The 18,715-nt window shown below is 48.2% G+C and overlaps 1 protein-coding gene across 6 annotated transcripts in view; it reads right to left on the minus strand.

The window, feature by feature from the left end:
* The window catches only part of ERLIN1 (ER lipid raft associated 1), a 54,631-nt gene that overhangs the window by 35,541 nt on the left and 375 nt on the right, over positions 1–18,715 (minus strand). For 2 of the 6 annotated variants that reach the window (XM_032796456.2, XM_032796459.2), the window contains exon 2: positions 2,641–2,764. The exons of 1 other annotated variant lie outside the window; for it this stretch is intronic. In XM_032796456.2, coding sequence (XP_032652347.1) covers positions 2,641–2,753 — 113 coding nt within the window. In that variant the 5' untranslated portion in view covers positions 2,754–2,764. Of the gene's footprint in view, positions 1–2,640; positions 2,765–4,834; positions 4,936–7,835; positions 8,587–18,303; positions 18,583–18,715 lie in introns of those variants that run through there. 3 more of the 6 variants (XM_032796457.2, XM_075072618.1, XM_032796458.2) reach the window with 3 other exon arrangements.

Here is an 18,715-nt window from a genome sequence, read left to right on the forward strand (position 1 = left end):
CAAATAAAAGGAGTTCTTCTTTACACAGCGCACAGTCAACCTGTGGAACTCCTTGCCTGAGGAGGTTGTGAAGGCTAGGACTATAATAGTGTTTAAAAGAGACTAGATAAATGCATGAAGGTTAAGTCCATTAATGGCTATTACCCAGGATGGGTAAGGAATGGTGTCCCTAGCCTCTGTTTGTCAGAGGGTGGGGAATGGATGGCAGCGGAGAGAGATCACTTGATCATTACCTGTTAGGTTCACTCCCTCTGCGGCACCTGGCATTGGTCACTGTCGGTAGAGAGGATACCGGGCTAGATGGACCATTGGTCTGACCCAGTATGGCCGTTCTTATGGAATGCTTTAGATAGGAGAAAGGTTATTACATGGTGGATCGCAAGCTGTCAACCTCCACCCCAAACCCGGCTTTGCCTCCAGCATTTATAATGGTGTTAAATATATTAAAAAAAAAGTGTTTTTAATTCATAAGGGGGGGGTCGCACTCAGAGACTTGTTATGTCAAAGGGGGCACCAGTAAAAAAGTTTGAGAGCCACTGAGCTAACATGACCCTTGCATGTATAAACAGGGGACTCTCCAGCAGGAGTAGAGCAGTTATTTTACCTCTGTATTTGGCACTGGTATGACCAATGCTGGAATACTGTGTCCAATTCAAGACAGATGTTCATAAATTGATTCAAAGAAGAGCAACGAGAATGATTAAAGGATTAGAAAACATGCCTTTATAGTGATGGACTCAAGGAACACAATCTATTTAGCCTAACAAAAAGAAGGTTACAGTCTATAGGTATACGGAAAACAAATATTAATAATAGACTCTTCAATCTAACAGAGAAAAATCAAATATAATCCAATAAAGGCAAAAAAAATTTAACAATGAGGGTAATTAACCATTCAAACAATTTACCAAGAGTGGTGGTGGATTCTCCATCACTGATAATTTTTAAATCAAGACTGGATTCCATCCTCCCATCCCAAAAAGAAAAAAAGCTCTGCTCTAGGAATTATTTTGAGGGGGAGTTCTCTGGCCTGTGTTATACAGGAGATCATAACGATCTCTTCCGGCCTTGGAATCTATGAACAGGAAGAGTCAATGGCCTGCCTGCAAGAAGTCCACAGAGCAGTCTGGGGAGCTCTGCTCTAGGTAGTTTATCATCAGCCAGTACCCATGGAAAGTTCAGCAATTGGCTAGATTGTGACCAAAGTAACTTGTTTCCTTCATTCCTATTCTTACGTATCAGCAGGATCAATTAGACCATCAGATTAAGGTCTTGCTTACACTGGACTTTTTATACCAGTGTTGCTGCCTTAAGGGCACCTGTGTTCAGTGTGGGTCACAGTCCCAGTGCATGACACACATTGAGTATAACTACAAACCTAGGGCAGACAAGACTTGTGGCAAACTGGCATGAATAGGGCAATGGTCATTCGTACTCAGTTAAAAACTTGGGCAAAAAACAACTTGTGTAGACTCAAACTTTAAGGCCAGACGGGACCATGATCATCTAGTCTGCCCTCCTGCACATCACAGGCCACAGCACCTCACCCACCCTGTAACAGACCTCTAATCTCTGGATGAGTTACTGAAGTCCTCAAACCATGATTTAAAGACTTCAAGTTAAGAGAATCCACCATTTACACTAGTTTAAACCTACAAGTGACCCATGCCCTATGCTGCAGAGGAAGGTGAAAATCCATCAGGGTCTCTGATGATCTGACTTGGGGGGAAAATCCTTCCCAATTCCAAATATGGCAATCAGACCCTGAGCATGTGGGCAAGACCCACCAGCCAGACACCAGGGAAAGAATTCTCTGTAATAACCGAGTGCCCTCCCCATCTAGTGCAGCCATTGGAGCTATGTGATGCTAACAGTCACAGATCAGCTATGTGCCATTGTAGGCAGTCTCATCAGACCACCCCTCTATAAACTTATCAAATTCAGTCTTGAAGCCAGTTAGGTTTTTTGGCACCACTGCTCCCTTTTGACATAGTCAGGAGCTGGCCTCCTAAAGCGGAAGGTGGGGACGAGGCACCCAAAGCAGCGGGGAAGGGCTCTAAGCCAGAGCACTGGCCAAGGAACAGGCGGTCAGGGAAGGGTGAGGAGTTCAGGATCAGTCTGCCTGGTGGGAGATGGAAAGCAGGTATACAGGAGTACAGGAAGGAGTGGGGTGTCAGATCAGGTGCACGGGGATACAGGAAGGACTCTAGGTAGAGGGGGATCTCAGGGACTTGGGGACTAAGCACACAGTAGTGTGGGAGTTGTGAAGCAAGCGTATAGGGCTGTGGGAAAGGCTGTGGGTACTGGGGGAGGGAGTTGGGGAGCTAGAGCCTCTGTCTGTATGCATTTAAAGCTGAATTTTAACCCTATAATAATTTCACACACACTAGGGTGACAGGGGAGTTCAAAATCCAGACAGAACAGAAATCATTTTTTTAATATCTCATGATTATTAGGCTGTCATAATTTTTTACCTCTTTAGTCAGCAATAATGGCCCTCCTGCCCATCCTGAGATGAGGCCCAGGCACAGAACATGGAACAGGACAATCTCTTACACAAGACCTTCCTTGGATGAACCGTAATGGAGAGAATTAAACCCAGAATGTTGAGAACCTTGGATGTACTCATTGGAACAGTACCTGTAATACACTGCCAGGTGGCCCTCATCAACTTTATGAATGGAGGAGTAGAGGAGAAGAACTAGGACTCCTGCAGCAGCTGCCACTACCGCCCCAGGCTGGGCCATAGTCATACTAATGTCATCTGTGGGAACAAAACACATGGTCATCCACCAATGTTGCTGTCAGTGAATGAAAAGGTTTTCTTAATCCCTCTCTCATCTATGGATTTTTCTTAATAGCAGAGGCTCCCAAACCTTTTTATAATGCAGACCACAACTTCACAAAGAACATTTCAGACACACCTCTCCCATTCTCGCTCACAGACCATTTCCATTCCTGCTCATAACTGCATGACAATACTATACTTACATGGCCAATATTAGGAGAGTACTGTATATATTTTAAACTTCATTTAATGTGGTTTGTCTGCTGGAAATGAAGAGAAGGAGCTAGTACCACGTGGCTCATCAGTACTGCACAGACCCACCTACAGGAGCTTTGCCCACTCAGTTGTATTAAGATGTCTCAACTCAGAGGCACGAGCTTTCTTAGCACCGTCCAGCTGAATCAATTGTTTCCATGTTTTAAGACCTTGTGTACCACATCTAAAATTCAAGCACAACTGCAACACATATTTGAAATCTGCATCCCAGGACCCAGCAGCACCAAATGGCAGAAGGCTGCTCTGCAGCTGCCTCCTCTTCCCAGCCACTCAGGTCAGCAGCTAGAAAGGAGAAGGAGGAGTATGTTCAGTGCTGCACCTCTAACTAGTCAAGATTTGGGTTTTGTTTTCCCCTTGTTCTTTGAGGGGGTGGGAAAGGGAGACATTATTTTCTCCATCCCTGAACAGAAATTAAAGGGAAGTGCCCCTGTATGCTCTCACTTCAAAAGCAACATTGTCAGTACTGCTACACAATTCACACAGTCAATTATGATCAGGGTAAATTAATTCTCTGTTCTTGTCTCTGAATTTCTTTTTTCTTTCCTTAGCAACTTATAATTAACTCATCTTAAATAGACATGTGGAGCTTCTCACGTGTTCTTTAAGCAATTCTGTATGTTACTGAGCTCAGAATAAAGACTGAAGTCTCTCTCTTTTTAATCAACCCACACACCAGCTGATCACAACCCATGTACCACACGTGGTGCATGTACTGCAGATCTAGGCAGTGCCAGCTCAGAACTCTCCTGTCTCCATACCACTCTTCAACCTCTTCTTCTCTCCCACCCAACACTCACTATCATTACAATAACAGATCACTAATGTTAAATTTTAATAATCTTGGAATACTGGGGAATTCCAGAGACCTGCAAGAAGGCCACTGCTGTGCCAAGGCTTAAGAGTAGTTAAGATAAAACAGGAATTACAAGCCAGTTACCCAGAAATACAGGACTAACTCGTACAGGACTATCAAAGAACTGAAGGAAGGAAACATAATTAATTCTAATCAACATTACAAGTTTGATTGATGAAAGTAATAACTATCGATATAATAGACTTTTGTCTTCTTAAACCATTCGATTTAAAACTTTATAACATTCTGCTTAAAAGTGGATTAAATAGGGGGTAACTAATAGATCGCAAAAAGGTATAATTGTCCAGGAACAGTGTTTCTATTGACATTCCACTGGGATCAGTTCTTGCCCCAATTTTATTCAATACCTTTATCAATGATCTGGAAGGAAATATGAAACCATTGCTGATGACCTTTGCAAATGACAAACTGACAGGTGGTAATTACAAGGATAAAGCACTTATACAGGGCAATATAGATAACTTGGTACAATCATATCACATGCATTTCAACACTCCATACGTCTAGGAACTGAGACTGTAGATTACAGTATAGGATGAAGACTTTATTCTGAAAGGCAGGATTCTGAAAGGGATTTCGTGGTCATGGTGAATAAGCAGCTGAGTATGAGCTCCCAGTGCCGTGCTCTAAGGTGACAAATGCAATTTGTGGCTGTATAAGTTGGGGAACAGCAAGAAAGAGTAGGGAGATGATACTACTTCTGTATGCAGCATTGGTGAGACTTTTACAATTCTGACAGTTCTGATGCCACATTTCAAGAAAGATGCTGGCAAACTGGAGATTTCAGAGAAGAGCCACAAGAATGCTTTGTGTCTGAAATATCTGTCTGAGAGTGAGAGACTAAAGGAGCTCAATCTATTTATCTTATGAAAAAGAAGTTCAATCACAGTCCATACTTATACAGGCAGAAGACAGCTGACAGTGGAGGGATATTTAAACTAGCACACAAGGGAAAAATAAGAGCCAATGACTAAGTTCAGGCCAGAAAACCTGGAAAAAAGGCACAAATGTTTAACAATTAGCGTAATTAACAAATCAAAAATGTTACTAAGGAATGTGCTGGGTTCTCCATTGCTTGGCAAATATTAATCAAGGCTGGGAGTGTTTCTAAAAGACACGTTATAGCTCAAATACAAGTTGTTGTCTTAGGGTATGTTTACACTGCCAGAGTTACATCACCGCTCAGAGAGTGCTGAAAGAAAACCACTGTTGTGTGTTCACACTGACAGCTGCCTGCATAATAGCATGTTCAGACTTGCGGCACTTACAACAGTATTCAGAGCGGTGCACTTTGGGCAGCTATCCCACAGAGCATCTCTTTCTCTTCTGCAGCTAAGAGTTGTGGGAAGGTAGAGGGGGTCATGGGGCATCCTGGTTCTGTCCCAATGTCCCATGATGCATTGCTTCGCACCCCAGCAATCCCTGTGCTTCCATCCACATTTGGCGCCAACTTTCAACCGTTTGTGTACTGCGCACTCTGCCTCTTCAAGCTGCAGGAATGGATCCCGCACTGTTGACTAATACGCTGCTCGTTCTCATTAACACATCACAAGTGGCAGTGGAGTTATTCCTTACACTACAAAGGCAAGAAGAGTTAAACATTGATCTCGCCACGCATAGTAGCTACGATACGAGATTGCTTGTGGCATTCATGGAGGTGCTGACCACAGTGGAACACTGCTTTTGAGCTCAGGATCACATCATCATCCACATCTGAGATGATGAGCAGTGGCTGCAGAACTTTCGCATGATGAAAGCCACACTCATGGGACTGTGAGATGAGCTCGCCCCAACCCTGTGGCGCAAGGACACGAGAATGAGAGCTCCCCTGTCTTTGGAGAAGCACATGGCAATTTCACTGTGGAAGCTGGCTACTCCAGACTGCTACTGATCGGTCGCTAACCAGTTTGGAGTGGGAAAGCCAACTGTTGGACAGAAGTGTGCAGGGCCATTAACCTCATCCTACTCCGAAAGATTGTAACTCTTGGCCACGTGCATGACATTGTGGATGGCTTTGTACAAATGGGTTTCCCTAACTGCAGAGAAGCAATAGATGGCATGCATATTCCAATTCTGGCACCAGACCATCTAGCCACCGAGTACATTAATCGGAAGGAGTATTTCTCTATGGTTTTCCAGATGCTTGTGGATCACTGTGGGTGTTTCACACACATTAACAGAGGCAGAGGTGCATAACATATGCATCTTTCGGAACACTGTCCTGTTCAGGAAGCTGCAAGCAGGGACTTTCTTCCCAGACCTGAAGATCACCGTAGGGAAAGTCAACATGCCTACTGTGATCCTAGTAGACCCTGCCTACCTCTTAATGCCGTGGCTCATGAAACCATACACGGGGAACCTTGGCAGTAGCAAACAGCAGTTCAACAAGAGGCTGAGCAAGTGCAGAATGACCGTTGAGTGTGTTTTTGGCCGTTTAAAGGCCTGCTGTTACTGCCTATATAGGAGGCTGGACCTGGCCGATAACAATATTCTTATGCTTACAGCCATGTGCTGTACACTCCATATTATTTGTGAAGGGAAGGGTGGAAGCTTCACTGAGGGCTGGACTGCTGAGGCTCAGTGCCTGGAGGCTGAATTTGAACAGCTAGAGACTAGGGCTATTAAAGAGGCACAGCACGGGCCATAAGGATCAGGGATGCCTTGAGGCAGCAATTTGAAGCTGAAAGCCACCAATATTTATTGCTATGCTCGGGAGTGCAGCGCTTGTAATGCTAGGAGGTGACTGTGACTGGTGCAGACGATGAAATATGAAGGTTTAAGAAAACTGCCTGTGGCTTTGCAGGGCTCTGTTTGCTTTCAATTAATGGAATAAAGATTGCTTTCAGACCAAAACAATTCTTTTCTTAAACAACAACCGGAGGAGAGAGACTAACAAAAAACCACATCAGCACTGTGGGGGATGCGGGAAGAGAGGGTCCCAGGAGGAGGTGGGGTCCCAGGACAGTTAAAGATTTCTATATGTCCAGGTATCACATGAAACCTTATCCTTTGGAGTACAGTGCAGCAGGCACCAATTTCAGCAGAACTAAACCGCAGAGGGAGTGTAGTGGGTACTGGGAGTCCGCAAGGCTGGACTGTGACAGGGCAGGAGTGGAATGCAGCGGGTACAGACGGGAGCCAGAAGGTTCATAAGAGTGTGTTGGCAGTGTCTGGGGGGTGCATGGGAAAGAGTTTTGTGACAGTGGCTGCAGGGGAGGGCAGCTGCAGAGCTGCTCAGTTTGCAGTGATAGTAGTGACTACAGCATGTCCACTTGGCGCTCTATAACATTTAAAAGCCACCCTGTAGCTTTGTTCCGGCGTGCTGCGTTCTCCTTTCAGTCCATCTTCTCACTGTCCTGCCACTCCTTCAATTCTTGGTTTTTGGCTGCAGAGTGCATCATGAAATCAGTGTTCCAGGACTGTACTTACTGCACACTGGGCTGATGGCTCTTGTGGAGAGCCAGCACTGTAGTGGGGGCCTTATAATCATTACTGTCCTCACATTTTCCACAGGCTGTGTTCAGTATAGAAGATATCTCGCTGCTGAGGAGCAGCAGGGAATCAAGGGAGGGTCTTACCCAAGACTGCAGCTTCTGCTCTGGCCCTCATGTAGCTAGCCTGTGTGCAGCAATGGTCGCTTCCCCTCAGGGACAGGCAAGAAACAAACCAACTCTGCCAAAGAACCTGCGGCAGCAGATTTCCCAGTATCTCCATCAGAGTTTCCTGGAGATCTATGAGGCAGATTCCCGTGAAGTGAGGGAGTCAATCAACGCCCTGTTCTGCTGCTCAGACTAGGCATATGGTGGTGCGTGTATCATACAGACACAAGCCTGCTTTCTGCAACACTCCTGCCTCCAACAACTCACTTCAGCGATTCCCAAAATCAAAGCCACTTACCAGGGGCCTCCTCTCCTGTTTGCGCTTCGCCAAGCTCCAACAGCTGTGACTGGTTAGCCTCCTCCAGAGTAGAAAAGAGTTCCTGGCTGCATGCAGCTCTGACCTCTGAGTCAAGCTTTGCCTCTGGGTCCCCCTCCGCACCCTCATCCAAGATTTCCTCCTTCTGGCTCGGTCCACTCTTGACTGGCACGTGAGCCACCGAAGCATCCACTGTGGCCTTCGCAGTGGAGGTGGGGTCGCCACCGAGTATTGCATCCAGCTCTTTGTAGAACCAGGAGCTCATGGGCACAGCACTGGAGCAGTGGTTTGCCTCATGCACCTTGTGGTAGGGGATCCGAAGCTCTTTCACTTTGACTCTGCACTGCAGTGTGTCCTGGACAAGGCCCCTTTCTGTCATGCATCGTGAAATCTGCCTGTAGGTGGTATAATTCCTACAGTTGAAGCACAGCTAGGACTGGACAGCCTCCTCTCCCCAAATGCTGATGAGGCCCAGAAGCTCGGCACTGCTTCAAGAGACTATTGCACGCGTCACCAAGCAAACAGAAAGGGGAATTCCAAAATTCCAAGGAATTCAAGGGTGGGGCTCACAGTTGGTCACCTGAGGGCAGGGCAGTAGAGTTCAAACCGATGATCAGAAAGGCAAGAACAGGCATTGTGGGACACCTCCTGGAGGTCAACTGCAGTGCTGTAATCAACCAGGGTGTCTACACAGGCACTGCAGTGCTGTAGCCCCAGTGCAGTAAGCTTTACGCCTCTCATCGGAGTGTTGTTTTTTTTTACAGCACTGCAACTGTGAGGTTTCTGCGCACTAAGTAGCTTGGTAGCATGTACACCTCAGGAATTACACCACAGAAAGCTGCTTTACTGTGCAGAAACTTGCCAGTGTAGACAAGGCCTAAGATACAGGAGTCACTAGGCTCCATGAATTGCATTATTCAGGAGGTCAGACTAGATTATCATGAAACGCTTCTGGTATTAATAATCTATTAAAAGCTTAATAAATTCTCTGGAGTATATTTAAGTGAGGAAGGTGGCAGAACAAACTTGTTCTTGCATTTCAGTGGCATAAACAGCTGCAAAAATAAATAAATAAATAAAAATAAAGACACAAAAGTGGCTTCCCATTTGTGCTAGAAATACAGGCAGGCACATCAAAGGAGACACTTGTGACCCAACATGGCTAAAGCACATCTGCATTTTGTCATGTAGATAAGACCCCTAACTATGTGCTCAATCCACATTAAAGTTTTGAGTAATTAGTGTCAGGAAACAGTCACAAAACACAAGCCTAATAACGCAATATCCTTCCTCTCAAACTGCCCCAAAAGGAAGTCCCAGAAGCTCTGCAGGAAATCATGTGACAACCAAATCTTTTATGGGGAGCAAATTCTACTATCCCTCAGAAAGGATTCCAAATGCAACCAGTGCTTAAACTATTATCCCACACAACTAATCTCATTGGACACTGAGCATTGGATAATCTCCCATTTGTGAGTATAGAGCTGTCTCCCACTCCACTGCCAATATCCTGGATCTCTCCCAATAAAGCTTCAGCCCAGGGCATGACAGAGCTGATGCTGCAAATGTGCTGATGACTGCTTCTTATCACTGGATTTTGGTGTATAGCCATACTATGACTGCTGGATCTGTAAGGCCGGGCATACTGTCAGTCATAGAATGCAGTTGTCCTATCTCAGAGACACAGCGGAGGTGTGCAACAGCACACCAAAAAAACCCAAAAAACAACAACATTCTAAACCTTCCTTTTAGACCAACACACAAGAGTCATGATGGGAAACTCTTTCATCTTCAGATCCCACACTTACAGAGTACCATAGGGATCCATACTATTGATAGATGGGTTGCATGGAGCCAGCAGGGAAAATCATAGGGCGTTATGGACACAGCAATACCTGGATAATATCCAGCTATCCAAATACTGAAGGAAACAGTAGTGCCAGATGAAGAGACGATGATGAAACTAAACCCGGTTTGGATGGAGGCAATACTGGTGGAGTAAAATGCTTCAAAGAACTTGCTACCAGCATATTACCTCTCCTCAGGTAGTTAAGTCTATAGACACAATCCTAGATCCATCATAAATCCCTGGCTGTGGAAAGATCCTCTTCCATCTACGCTTTTCTCAGCTTGTCAGACTCAGGCCCAGCCACAAGTAACCTGAGCATTTGTGACCTTTCAACTAGACTACCACAGCAATGTATCTAGAAATGAATTCACCGACATAAGGCTCCAATTGGTTCAAACTGCAGCAGCTCACCTTCTTAGCAACACAAACACTTAGAAGGACATCACTCCAGAGCCTGGCTCCTTCACTGGCTCAATTTAAATAAGGAGTCACATCAGTGGGTCCTGCCTTCAAAACTCCTCCATGGAAACACCCGGCTACCTAAAGAAACACCTCAGCCATAGGAACCACCGTTGACTGTATCCTTTTAAGGTCCTGTTTCAACACCAAGTCATACTCTAACCATGACTGGGGACACAACAGTATGTTAAGTGGTTCCATGTGATATGGCTGAACTTGTAGGGTAGATGGGCCTAGAACAGGGGTTGGCAACCTTTCAGAAGTAGTGTGCCGAGTCTTCATTTACTCACTCTAATTTAAGGTTTCACATACCAGTAATACAGTTTAATGTTTTTAGAAGGTCTCTCTCTACAAGTCTATATATTATATAACTAAACTTGGTTGTATTGTACAATAAACAAGGTTTTCAAAATGTTTAAGCTTCATTTAAAATTAAATTAAAATGTTGATCTTACACCACCGGCCACTCAGCTCACTGCTGGTCTGGGTTCTCTTCACTAGGCTGGCAGCAGGCTGAGCAGGCCTGCAGCTGGGACCCCAGCTGGGAAGGTCCAGCAGGCAGAATCCCAGACTGGCAGCAGCTGTGTGGGGCCGCGGCGGAGGAACCCATACCACAGTGGGCATCTGCTAGGGTTCCATTGGCCAGCTCCTGCCAGCCAGGTCCCACAGCTGCCAACCCACTCACCCCGCTGCTGGTCTAGGTCCCGCCTGACCACATCACGTGGGTACCTACCTTCTCCCTGGTTCTGGCCCATTTCTTCCTCTCTCTGCACTAGCTGAGGGTGGAGTGCACTGAGAACAGGGCTGGGGATGAAGGGTCTGGCCAGGAGCTAGAATGACAGAAGGGTTAGGCAGGAGGTTTGGGTGTGGGGCACTTACCTGGGCAGATCTCATTTGGTGTGTGGGTACAGGTGAAAGTGTGTGTGTGGGGGTGCAGGAGCTCCGTTTGGTGCTCATAGGGGGTGTGCAGGCTGCATGGATTGGGGGGGGCCTGCGGAAGTGAGGGGGTGCAAGAGTCAGAGCAGAGGGTTTGGGGGCATGTGAGGGGGAATGCAAGTGTCGGGGGGCTGAGTATGTGTGGGGGTGCCAGAGTCAGGGCTGGGGTTGTGGGGGGGGGGGAAGGAGTCAACAGAGGGCTGGGTGCATAAGAGGAAGTTACAGGGTTCAAGGCAGGGGCCTGGGGTGTGTGGGGGAGGTCAGGACTCAGGGCAGAGGACTGGCCCCCCTCAGAAGCTCCAACCCCCCCCATTCCTTGCCCCCTTAACGGCTCCCCAGGACCCTATCCCCTATCAAAGCCTCCCTGCTCCTCATCCCGACTGCCCCCCAGGAAGCTACCCTCTACCCATCCCCTGACTCTTATCCACACCCCCTCCCCCAGACAGACCCCCCAGACTCCCATGCCTATCCAACTGCTCCCCACCCCCTAACAGGACTCCCAGAACTCCCGACCCATACAACCCCCCTCCTTGCTCCCTGCCTGCCCCAATCCCTCTCCACACCCCTGCCTCCCATACAACACCCCCAGCTCCTTGTCCCCTGACAACCCCTTCCAGAGACCCCCACCCACCCTAACTGTCCCCCCAGGACTCTCCTTGCTCCCTGTCCCCTGACCCCTATCCACCCCTCACCCTCTAACAGACCCCAGGACTCCCATGCCCCATCCACCCCCCTGCTCCCTGACTGCCCCCTCCAGAGACCCCTACCCCTAGCCATCCCACCCCCTATCCAACCCACTCTGCTCCCTATCTCCTGACTGCCCCCTGCCCCTTATCCAAACTCCCCCGGCCCCAGACCCCTCACCATGGGGCTCCAAGCACAGCTAGATATATTGCCCCGCAGGCGCGCGCAGCCCCGCCCCTCAGAATGCTTTGTGCACGGTGGCAGAGCTCTGGTTGAGCAGAAAGCATCTTTCCCTCCCCGCAGGGACAAACACTGCCCCGCGGGAGCGCGCAGCCCTGGCCCCCAGAGCGCTGTACGCATGGCGGCAAGGCTCCAGGGGAAGGGGGAGAAGGCAGGGGAGGGGCCAGCAGCTTGCCGCACTCAGCCAGACACTCCGCACCAGCAGGATTTTTAATGGCACACTGGAGTTGCAGCAGGCCACAGTGTGCCATTAAAAATCAGCTCGCGTGCCATCTTTGGCACACGTGCCATAGGTTGCCGACCCCTGGCCTAGAATATCACTGCAAAAATCAGCTTAGGCCAGGTTTAGGTTCTGAAAATAAATCTAGTTTAAGAAGGCCTCCCATCAATAGAAATGTTTCCATGGAAACTTTTCCCCTCTTCTAGTCTCACAAAAGCTTTTTTAAAGGAACACAACATGTTCTGCAGCATTTGTAGCCTGAACATTGCAGATTCATGCCCAAATGCAGTGTGGGCACAGATCAGAAACTGACTTGCCCATTTTTGTCATCTGCAGTGAATATATTTTCAAATTCTGTCAGCTAAGATGTTATTAGTAACAAATAAGGAAATTGGGGGGGGAAAAAAATCTGTTTGTGCGTCTCCCAGCACCCCTTTTAATTCTCCAGGGAACTGGAAGTTACAGTGGCAAAGTGACAGAAGAATCAAGGGTTCAGTACTTAATTGGTTTGTCAAGCATCTTGGCCTCTACACTAAATGAACTTGGCCATTAATTTTATTGCAACTTCTGAAACCTGTAAACAGCCAAGTAAAAGCCTTTGAATGTAGGAAGGAGTGTACAGCTGCCCTCAGCAAGCTGTTCCTATTTTGCTACTGCAGACACTCAGTCAAACCTATAATTTAAGGTGATCTGCAAAAATGTAAGTCACCCAATTTATGCCATTTTTGCTTCTTTACACTGTATGTATATTTTCTTCTCTCCCCGCAAAAGGCAGATGCAGTGCTTGTTTTACCTTTAGAAATAACAAGGTTTCACTTTCTGCTTTTGATAAAGGTGTTTCCTTAAAGAGCCAAAGAACTGGAAAAAGAGCAGATCTCCAGAGATCTTCCTTCTCAACTGTTTGTCGGACATTTCAGTTAAATGTGAGTTTAATTAAAATTTTAGATAAACTGACTAAAAATGCTTTCTTCTCGGTTGGCTCAGGAATTGCTTCCTTCACAGTACCACAACCCTACTGGCTCTCCAGATAAAAATGGATAGCAAAGACCCAAATTTTGGAATTAAACACTTCTAAACAGCTAAAAAAGGGTAAACACTCCCCCCACCCACCCAGCCACCCACACTTCTTCACCCAGCAAATCTAAGCTTGCACATTTTTCTTTAGGAACAAAGCAATTTTCACACTGGATCTGACTTTACTCCTGGGGGAATTCTGCACCACTGAGCAAGGCAGAATTTTACAGAAATTAATGTTGTGTGTGCAGAATTTCCTTTTTTACCCACAGAAATGGGCTGCAGAGTTGCTGGCTAGCATCAGGGGCCACTGGATCCGGCAGAGCCCAGCTCACAACTAGAAGACAAGGCTGGGGGAAGGTGGAGTGGACTGGAGGGTTCCCAGCAGCTGCCGTTTCCAGCATACCCTGAAGGAAGGAGGTGGTGGCACACAGGAAACTCTGTGCAAGCTTGGGACTAGTATCAGGTTGTTTCTCCTCTGGATCCCTGGGTAGGAGGTGAGTATGTCTGGGCTGGGGAAGGCCCCATAGCTGGAATCTGAGGAATGTGAAGGCTCCAGGATGGGACCAGGGATGAGGGGTTTGGGGTGCAGGAGGGTACTCCGGGTTGGGACCAATGTGTTCAGAGAGCAGAAGGGGGATCAGGGCTCTGGCAGGGACTGGGCTCAGGGGTACAGGTTCCAGGCAGCACCTACTGCAAGCAGCTCCCAAAACCATGTCCCCCTTCTGGCTCCAAGGTGCGGCCAGGCGGATCTGCACGCTGCTCCATCCGCAGGCACCACCCCTGCAGCTCCCATTGGCCAGGAACCCCAGCAAACAGGAGCTGCAGGGGCAGCACCTGTGGATGGGGCAGTGTGCAGAGCGGCCTGGCCACTCCTCCACGTACTATATAAGAGTTGGAGTGGGATCATGCTGACTGCTTCCTGGAAGCCACATGGAGCCGGGCAAGCCTCTGACCCTACTCCCCAGTGGGAGCTGAGGGCTGGATTAAATGGTCTGATGAGCCAGATGTGGCCCACGGGCCCTTGTGATAAGGGTTTCTTTAACAAAACCGACAAAAAATTCCCCCAGGAGTAGAGAGTTCCTGATACTTGCTGAGAAGTATTTTGAAATAAATTACCAAAATAACTGGAACTGGTGTGATTATATAGTGTTATATAAAATTTGCAGAATTTTGCAGTTTTAAAATATTGTGTGCAGAATTTTTAATTTTTTAGTGCAGAATTCCCCTAGGAATATGACTTGCAGTCTGGTATCTTATCTCCAAGAGAAGCCAGTGCAGGTATTTCAGAGGAAGATGTAAGAACATTTGGATTGGCTACTTATGGAAAAGCATCTTGCAGAGGGAGATCCTGCCTTAACCCAACTACTAACTAGCTGGGGTATGCACAAAAGGTGAGAACTCGCACACGAGGCTATCCCAAAACTTCCACATTTGGGAGTGAAATGTATCACGTCATCTCTACCCAAACAGGATTTTAATAGTTAGAGAAAACTCCCTTGAGCTCCTGAGTTATGGGACTGTTAAGACTTTTCCCAATATAAAAAAAATATTCTAGATACCCTCAAACAGGCACAAAAGTGCCCTTCCCTCAAACAGGCACAAAAGTAGCTTAGATACAGCCTTGTTTACTTGGGCAGGGGGCAGGACTTTGATCAGAAAGTACAGCCTCAGCTCTTGCTTAGTCTACTGAAAGATGGCAGGAACAGATAAGAATAAACACACACAATTTCAGTGAAGCCAGCAAGACTGTGCACTTCTAAATAGTCATCTCACAGAACCCAAATGAAGTTTGTCAGCTTATGGGTTTCAGCAGGGCAAGGAAATTAACTTTCCCTTTGGCGCCAACAGTTGCTCCAGGGTGCAGAACTATCTGGAATAGTGTTAAGGAGCCTCTCTCTAAGTTCCTCTTCCAACCCAGGTGTCTAACCATCCTTCTCCTGGACACTTCTTAGAACAGGAGTCTCAAATATGTGGCCCAGAGAGTTATTTCCTGCGGCCTGCCATAGGCACCAACTCCACGAGCAGCCAAGCTCCCCTCACGCCCCCAAGCGCTCCACGTCCCCATTCCTCTGCCTACTTTCCAGCACTTCCTGCCACCAAACAGCTGTTTGCCGGCACTTAGGACTTTCCAGGAAGGAGGGGGGAGAAGCAGGGACACAGCACACTCAGGAGAGGAGGCAGAGCCGGGATTTGGAGAAGGGGTTGGATTAGGGGCAGGGAGGGGCGGAGTTGGGGCAGGGACTTTGGGGAAGGGGTTGGAAGAGGCTGGGCAGGAAAGATGTTAGCTGGATCAGCAAAATGTAACCCACCTCTGGCTCTGCTGCTGCCAGCTCCCGCACACGTGCTCTGGGGAGGAGGGCAGGCAGGCTGTCTGGCTCTCGGAGCTGCTGTTTAAGGCAGTTTTTACAGTCACTCTCGCTTTAGGGGTAGGGATGTTTGATGTGTGCACTTCAATGAGCAGTTTCCAGTTCTCTGAAATTTACCCAGTAAAACTGCCCAAGCTTGACGAACAGCCTTGCAGCTCCTGGCTCCCAACTAAGTCATTGAACCTGCTCTTCCTGCATCCCCAATCCTTCCCTCCAACTATACCCCAACTCACACCAATCCTCGGCCAGACCCTTTGCCACTTTTCAAATCTCCCAAACACATCCACTATTGAAATCCATCCCCATTGATCCCATGCAGTGTGAAAAGCTGGGGGGAGAAGGGAGCCGGGAAAGCAGCAGCAGCCCTTTTCCTTTAAAACTGGGAGGGAGGGAAAGGGAAAGGAAATCGAAATCAGAGAGAAGTATCATTTGGGGGGGGGGGGCAGGGGGGAGACAGAGATTTTGATTTTCCAGTTTACAAAAGCCAAACCTGTTCCCCATGCCTCTCACCCTCAACAACACCTGGGTGGGAAAGAAATCCCCAACTCTCCTAGGGGACGCAGACACTTCAACACAGGTTCTGACTGCTGAGTAAATTCACTCAAGAGAGGCCTACAGCTCCCAGCATGCTCTACTCCACTTTGCACAGAGCTGCCGCCTTAGAGACGGAGCAAGGCATGCTCTCAGTAGTTGGGAAGAACGTTTGTTAAAAGTGGCAACGTATTGTGTATGAATAGTTACTTTAAAAAGTTCCTGCCATTACAGCTATGTTGAGAGACTCTTAGTGTAAATCAGGGGCAACCAAACTTTTTGGCCAGGTGTGGCCCAGCCAATGCCCTCCCATCCAACTACCCCCTATTCTCACTCCCTGACAGCCCCCCCCCCACTCCCTGACCGCAGCTGGAACCTCTGCCCTTGACTGCCCCCCACAACCCCTCCTCTCATTCCTGACTGCCCCCCTGGGTCCTCTGTCCCATCCAACCACCCCTTTTCCCTGACTTCACCTGGAACTGCCCCATCCAACTTCCCCCTTCTTCCCCCCACTGCCCCATCCAACCCCTCCTCTCCTTCCTGACTGCCCCTCCGGGACCCTTACCCTCATGTTCCCCACCCTCTGATCGCCTCACTCCCTATCCACACCCCCACCCCAAACTCCCCTGCCTCCTTACCATGCTGCCTGGACCACAGGTGGCCGGCAGCGCTACAGCCGCACTGCCCGGAGCACCAGGACAGGCAGCCACACCACCACGCAGCACAGAGCACTGGGTCAGGCTGCAGCTCCACAGCTGCGTTGCCTCAGGAGTTCACAGCCCCGCCGCTCAAAGTGTTGTGCCAGCAGTGCAGTGAGCTGAGGGTGTGGGGAAGGGGGAACAGCAGAGAAGGGTGCGGGGGCTAGTCTCCCAAGCCAGAAGCCAGGCAGGAGAGTCCTGCGGGCTGGATGTGGCCAGTGGGCCATAGTTTGCCCACGTCTGGTGTAGATCATCATCAGTGTTACTGACCACATAAGGAATAGTTACATGTTTATATTTTATTAAAACCCCTCTTTGCATTACAGTTTTAAAAAAGTTAATACACTGACTTCTAATTGCATACTATATAACTCTTCTTTTCATACAATGATACAAAAGTACAGTCAAAAATGGTTTCAGTGATGCAGCCCTCAGGCCAATGTACTAGTCCTCATGAGATTTGAGTTTGAGATCCCTGTCCCAGAACAATCTGGGACAAGCTTGTCCTCTCCTGACCGAAGGCTTCTGGGATGAGTAGCCTGGTGCAAATCAGAAGAGTGGTAGAAACCAAAGGGCCCCTAGAGGAATGGCAGAGAACCAAAAGCTTCCCACTTCTAGTGTTTAGGGTGGGAAGGGGAGAAGCTAGTCCTCTATTTTTGCAGAATCTATGCTTTTCCTTTGTTTGAAAAAGTGACATTTCTACTGGCTAAGATTGCAAAGACTCAGGTGTAACAAATGCACAGTCTTGCCTTCCTGTATCTGCAGACAAGACAGCTTTAGGACTTCTGCAACTGCTGCTCTGAATTTTGCTAAACAGCCGCAGAATGAAGTTATCAAGTTTCTGAGTAAGTCTCCCTGTAGCTGTTCCGAACTGTAGGTAGTAGTGAAATTATTCCCAGGGGAAGAGAGCCCAAAACCACAGCAGTTTAGGGACTGGATAGAATGTGTCTGTGTTCACAAGAGTCAGCCTAAGAAACCCACAGTTGACAAATGAGGCTATCAAGAAACTGGTGTAATGACTGCCTGTCTCAGCAAGCACCAACAGACAGCCATACTAGAACATATCCCCCAGGACATTTCACCTTCAGTTTGTGGGAGATTAAAGAGCTCTTACTATTAATATGCTCACACTTTTTCACACAGCACCACACCACCATACTCTTCATTGTGATTAAAAATGCCCCAGCGAGAATAAACTAAAACACAGCTGCACTTCTTAAGTACAGCCCTCAGCAGCCAGGAGTCTGGATGGCTGCTTTAGTCGACCCACCTGCTACAAATCAGAGTCTAGGAGTTTCTCCACAAGACCTACTAAAACTCTGGAGAACATCAAGTACTGCTATTGTACTTCTCATCCTGCAATGCAACGTGGACATTCATCCATTTACCTCACATCACCCAGCCTCTCCGGAAAACATGCACCATGCCCTGAAAGGAAGAGCTGCTTTACCTGCTCTTTGGGTCTGTTCCACGTGGGCTCTTGGGACATGTCTACACCGAGATTAGAGACCCGCGGCTGGCCCGAGCCAGCTGACTCCGGCTCGTGGACCTCGAGCTAAGAAGCTGTTTTATTGCGGTGTCCATGCTCGGAAGCTCCCCGCTTGCAGGGTCCTTGGGCCCGGGGTCCAGCCCCGGGGGTCTCAGCGCAGCGTTACCCACCCTCAGTACTAACGAGTGGGGCAGCAACACGTTATACCGCCCGCCTGACACCGGCCCGCTCCGCCTCGTGCTCGCTTTCTGATGCGGACAGAAACGGTCCTGCCGCTTTCAGCACCAGCCGGGGGCAGGCAGCTGCCGAGCGGCCCTTGCCAGCGCAGCATGTCCCTCGCTCCTCCGGAGCTGTGTCCCCGGCCGCCCCCAAC

Source organism: Chelonoidis abingdonii, chromosome 15 (genome assembly GCF_003597395.2).
Source record: "Chelonoidis abingdonii isolate Lonesome George chromosome 15, CheloAbing_2.0, whole genome shotgun sequence".
Classification (NCBI taxonomy): domain Eukaryota; kingdom Metazoa; phylum Chordata; order Testudines; family Testudinidae; genus Chelonoidis; species Chelonoidis abingdonii.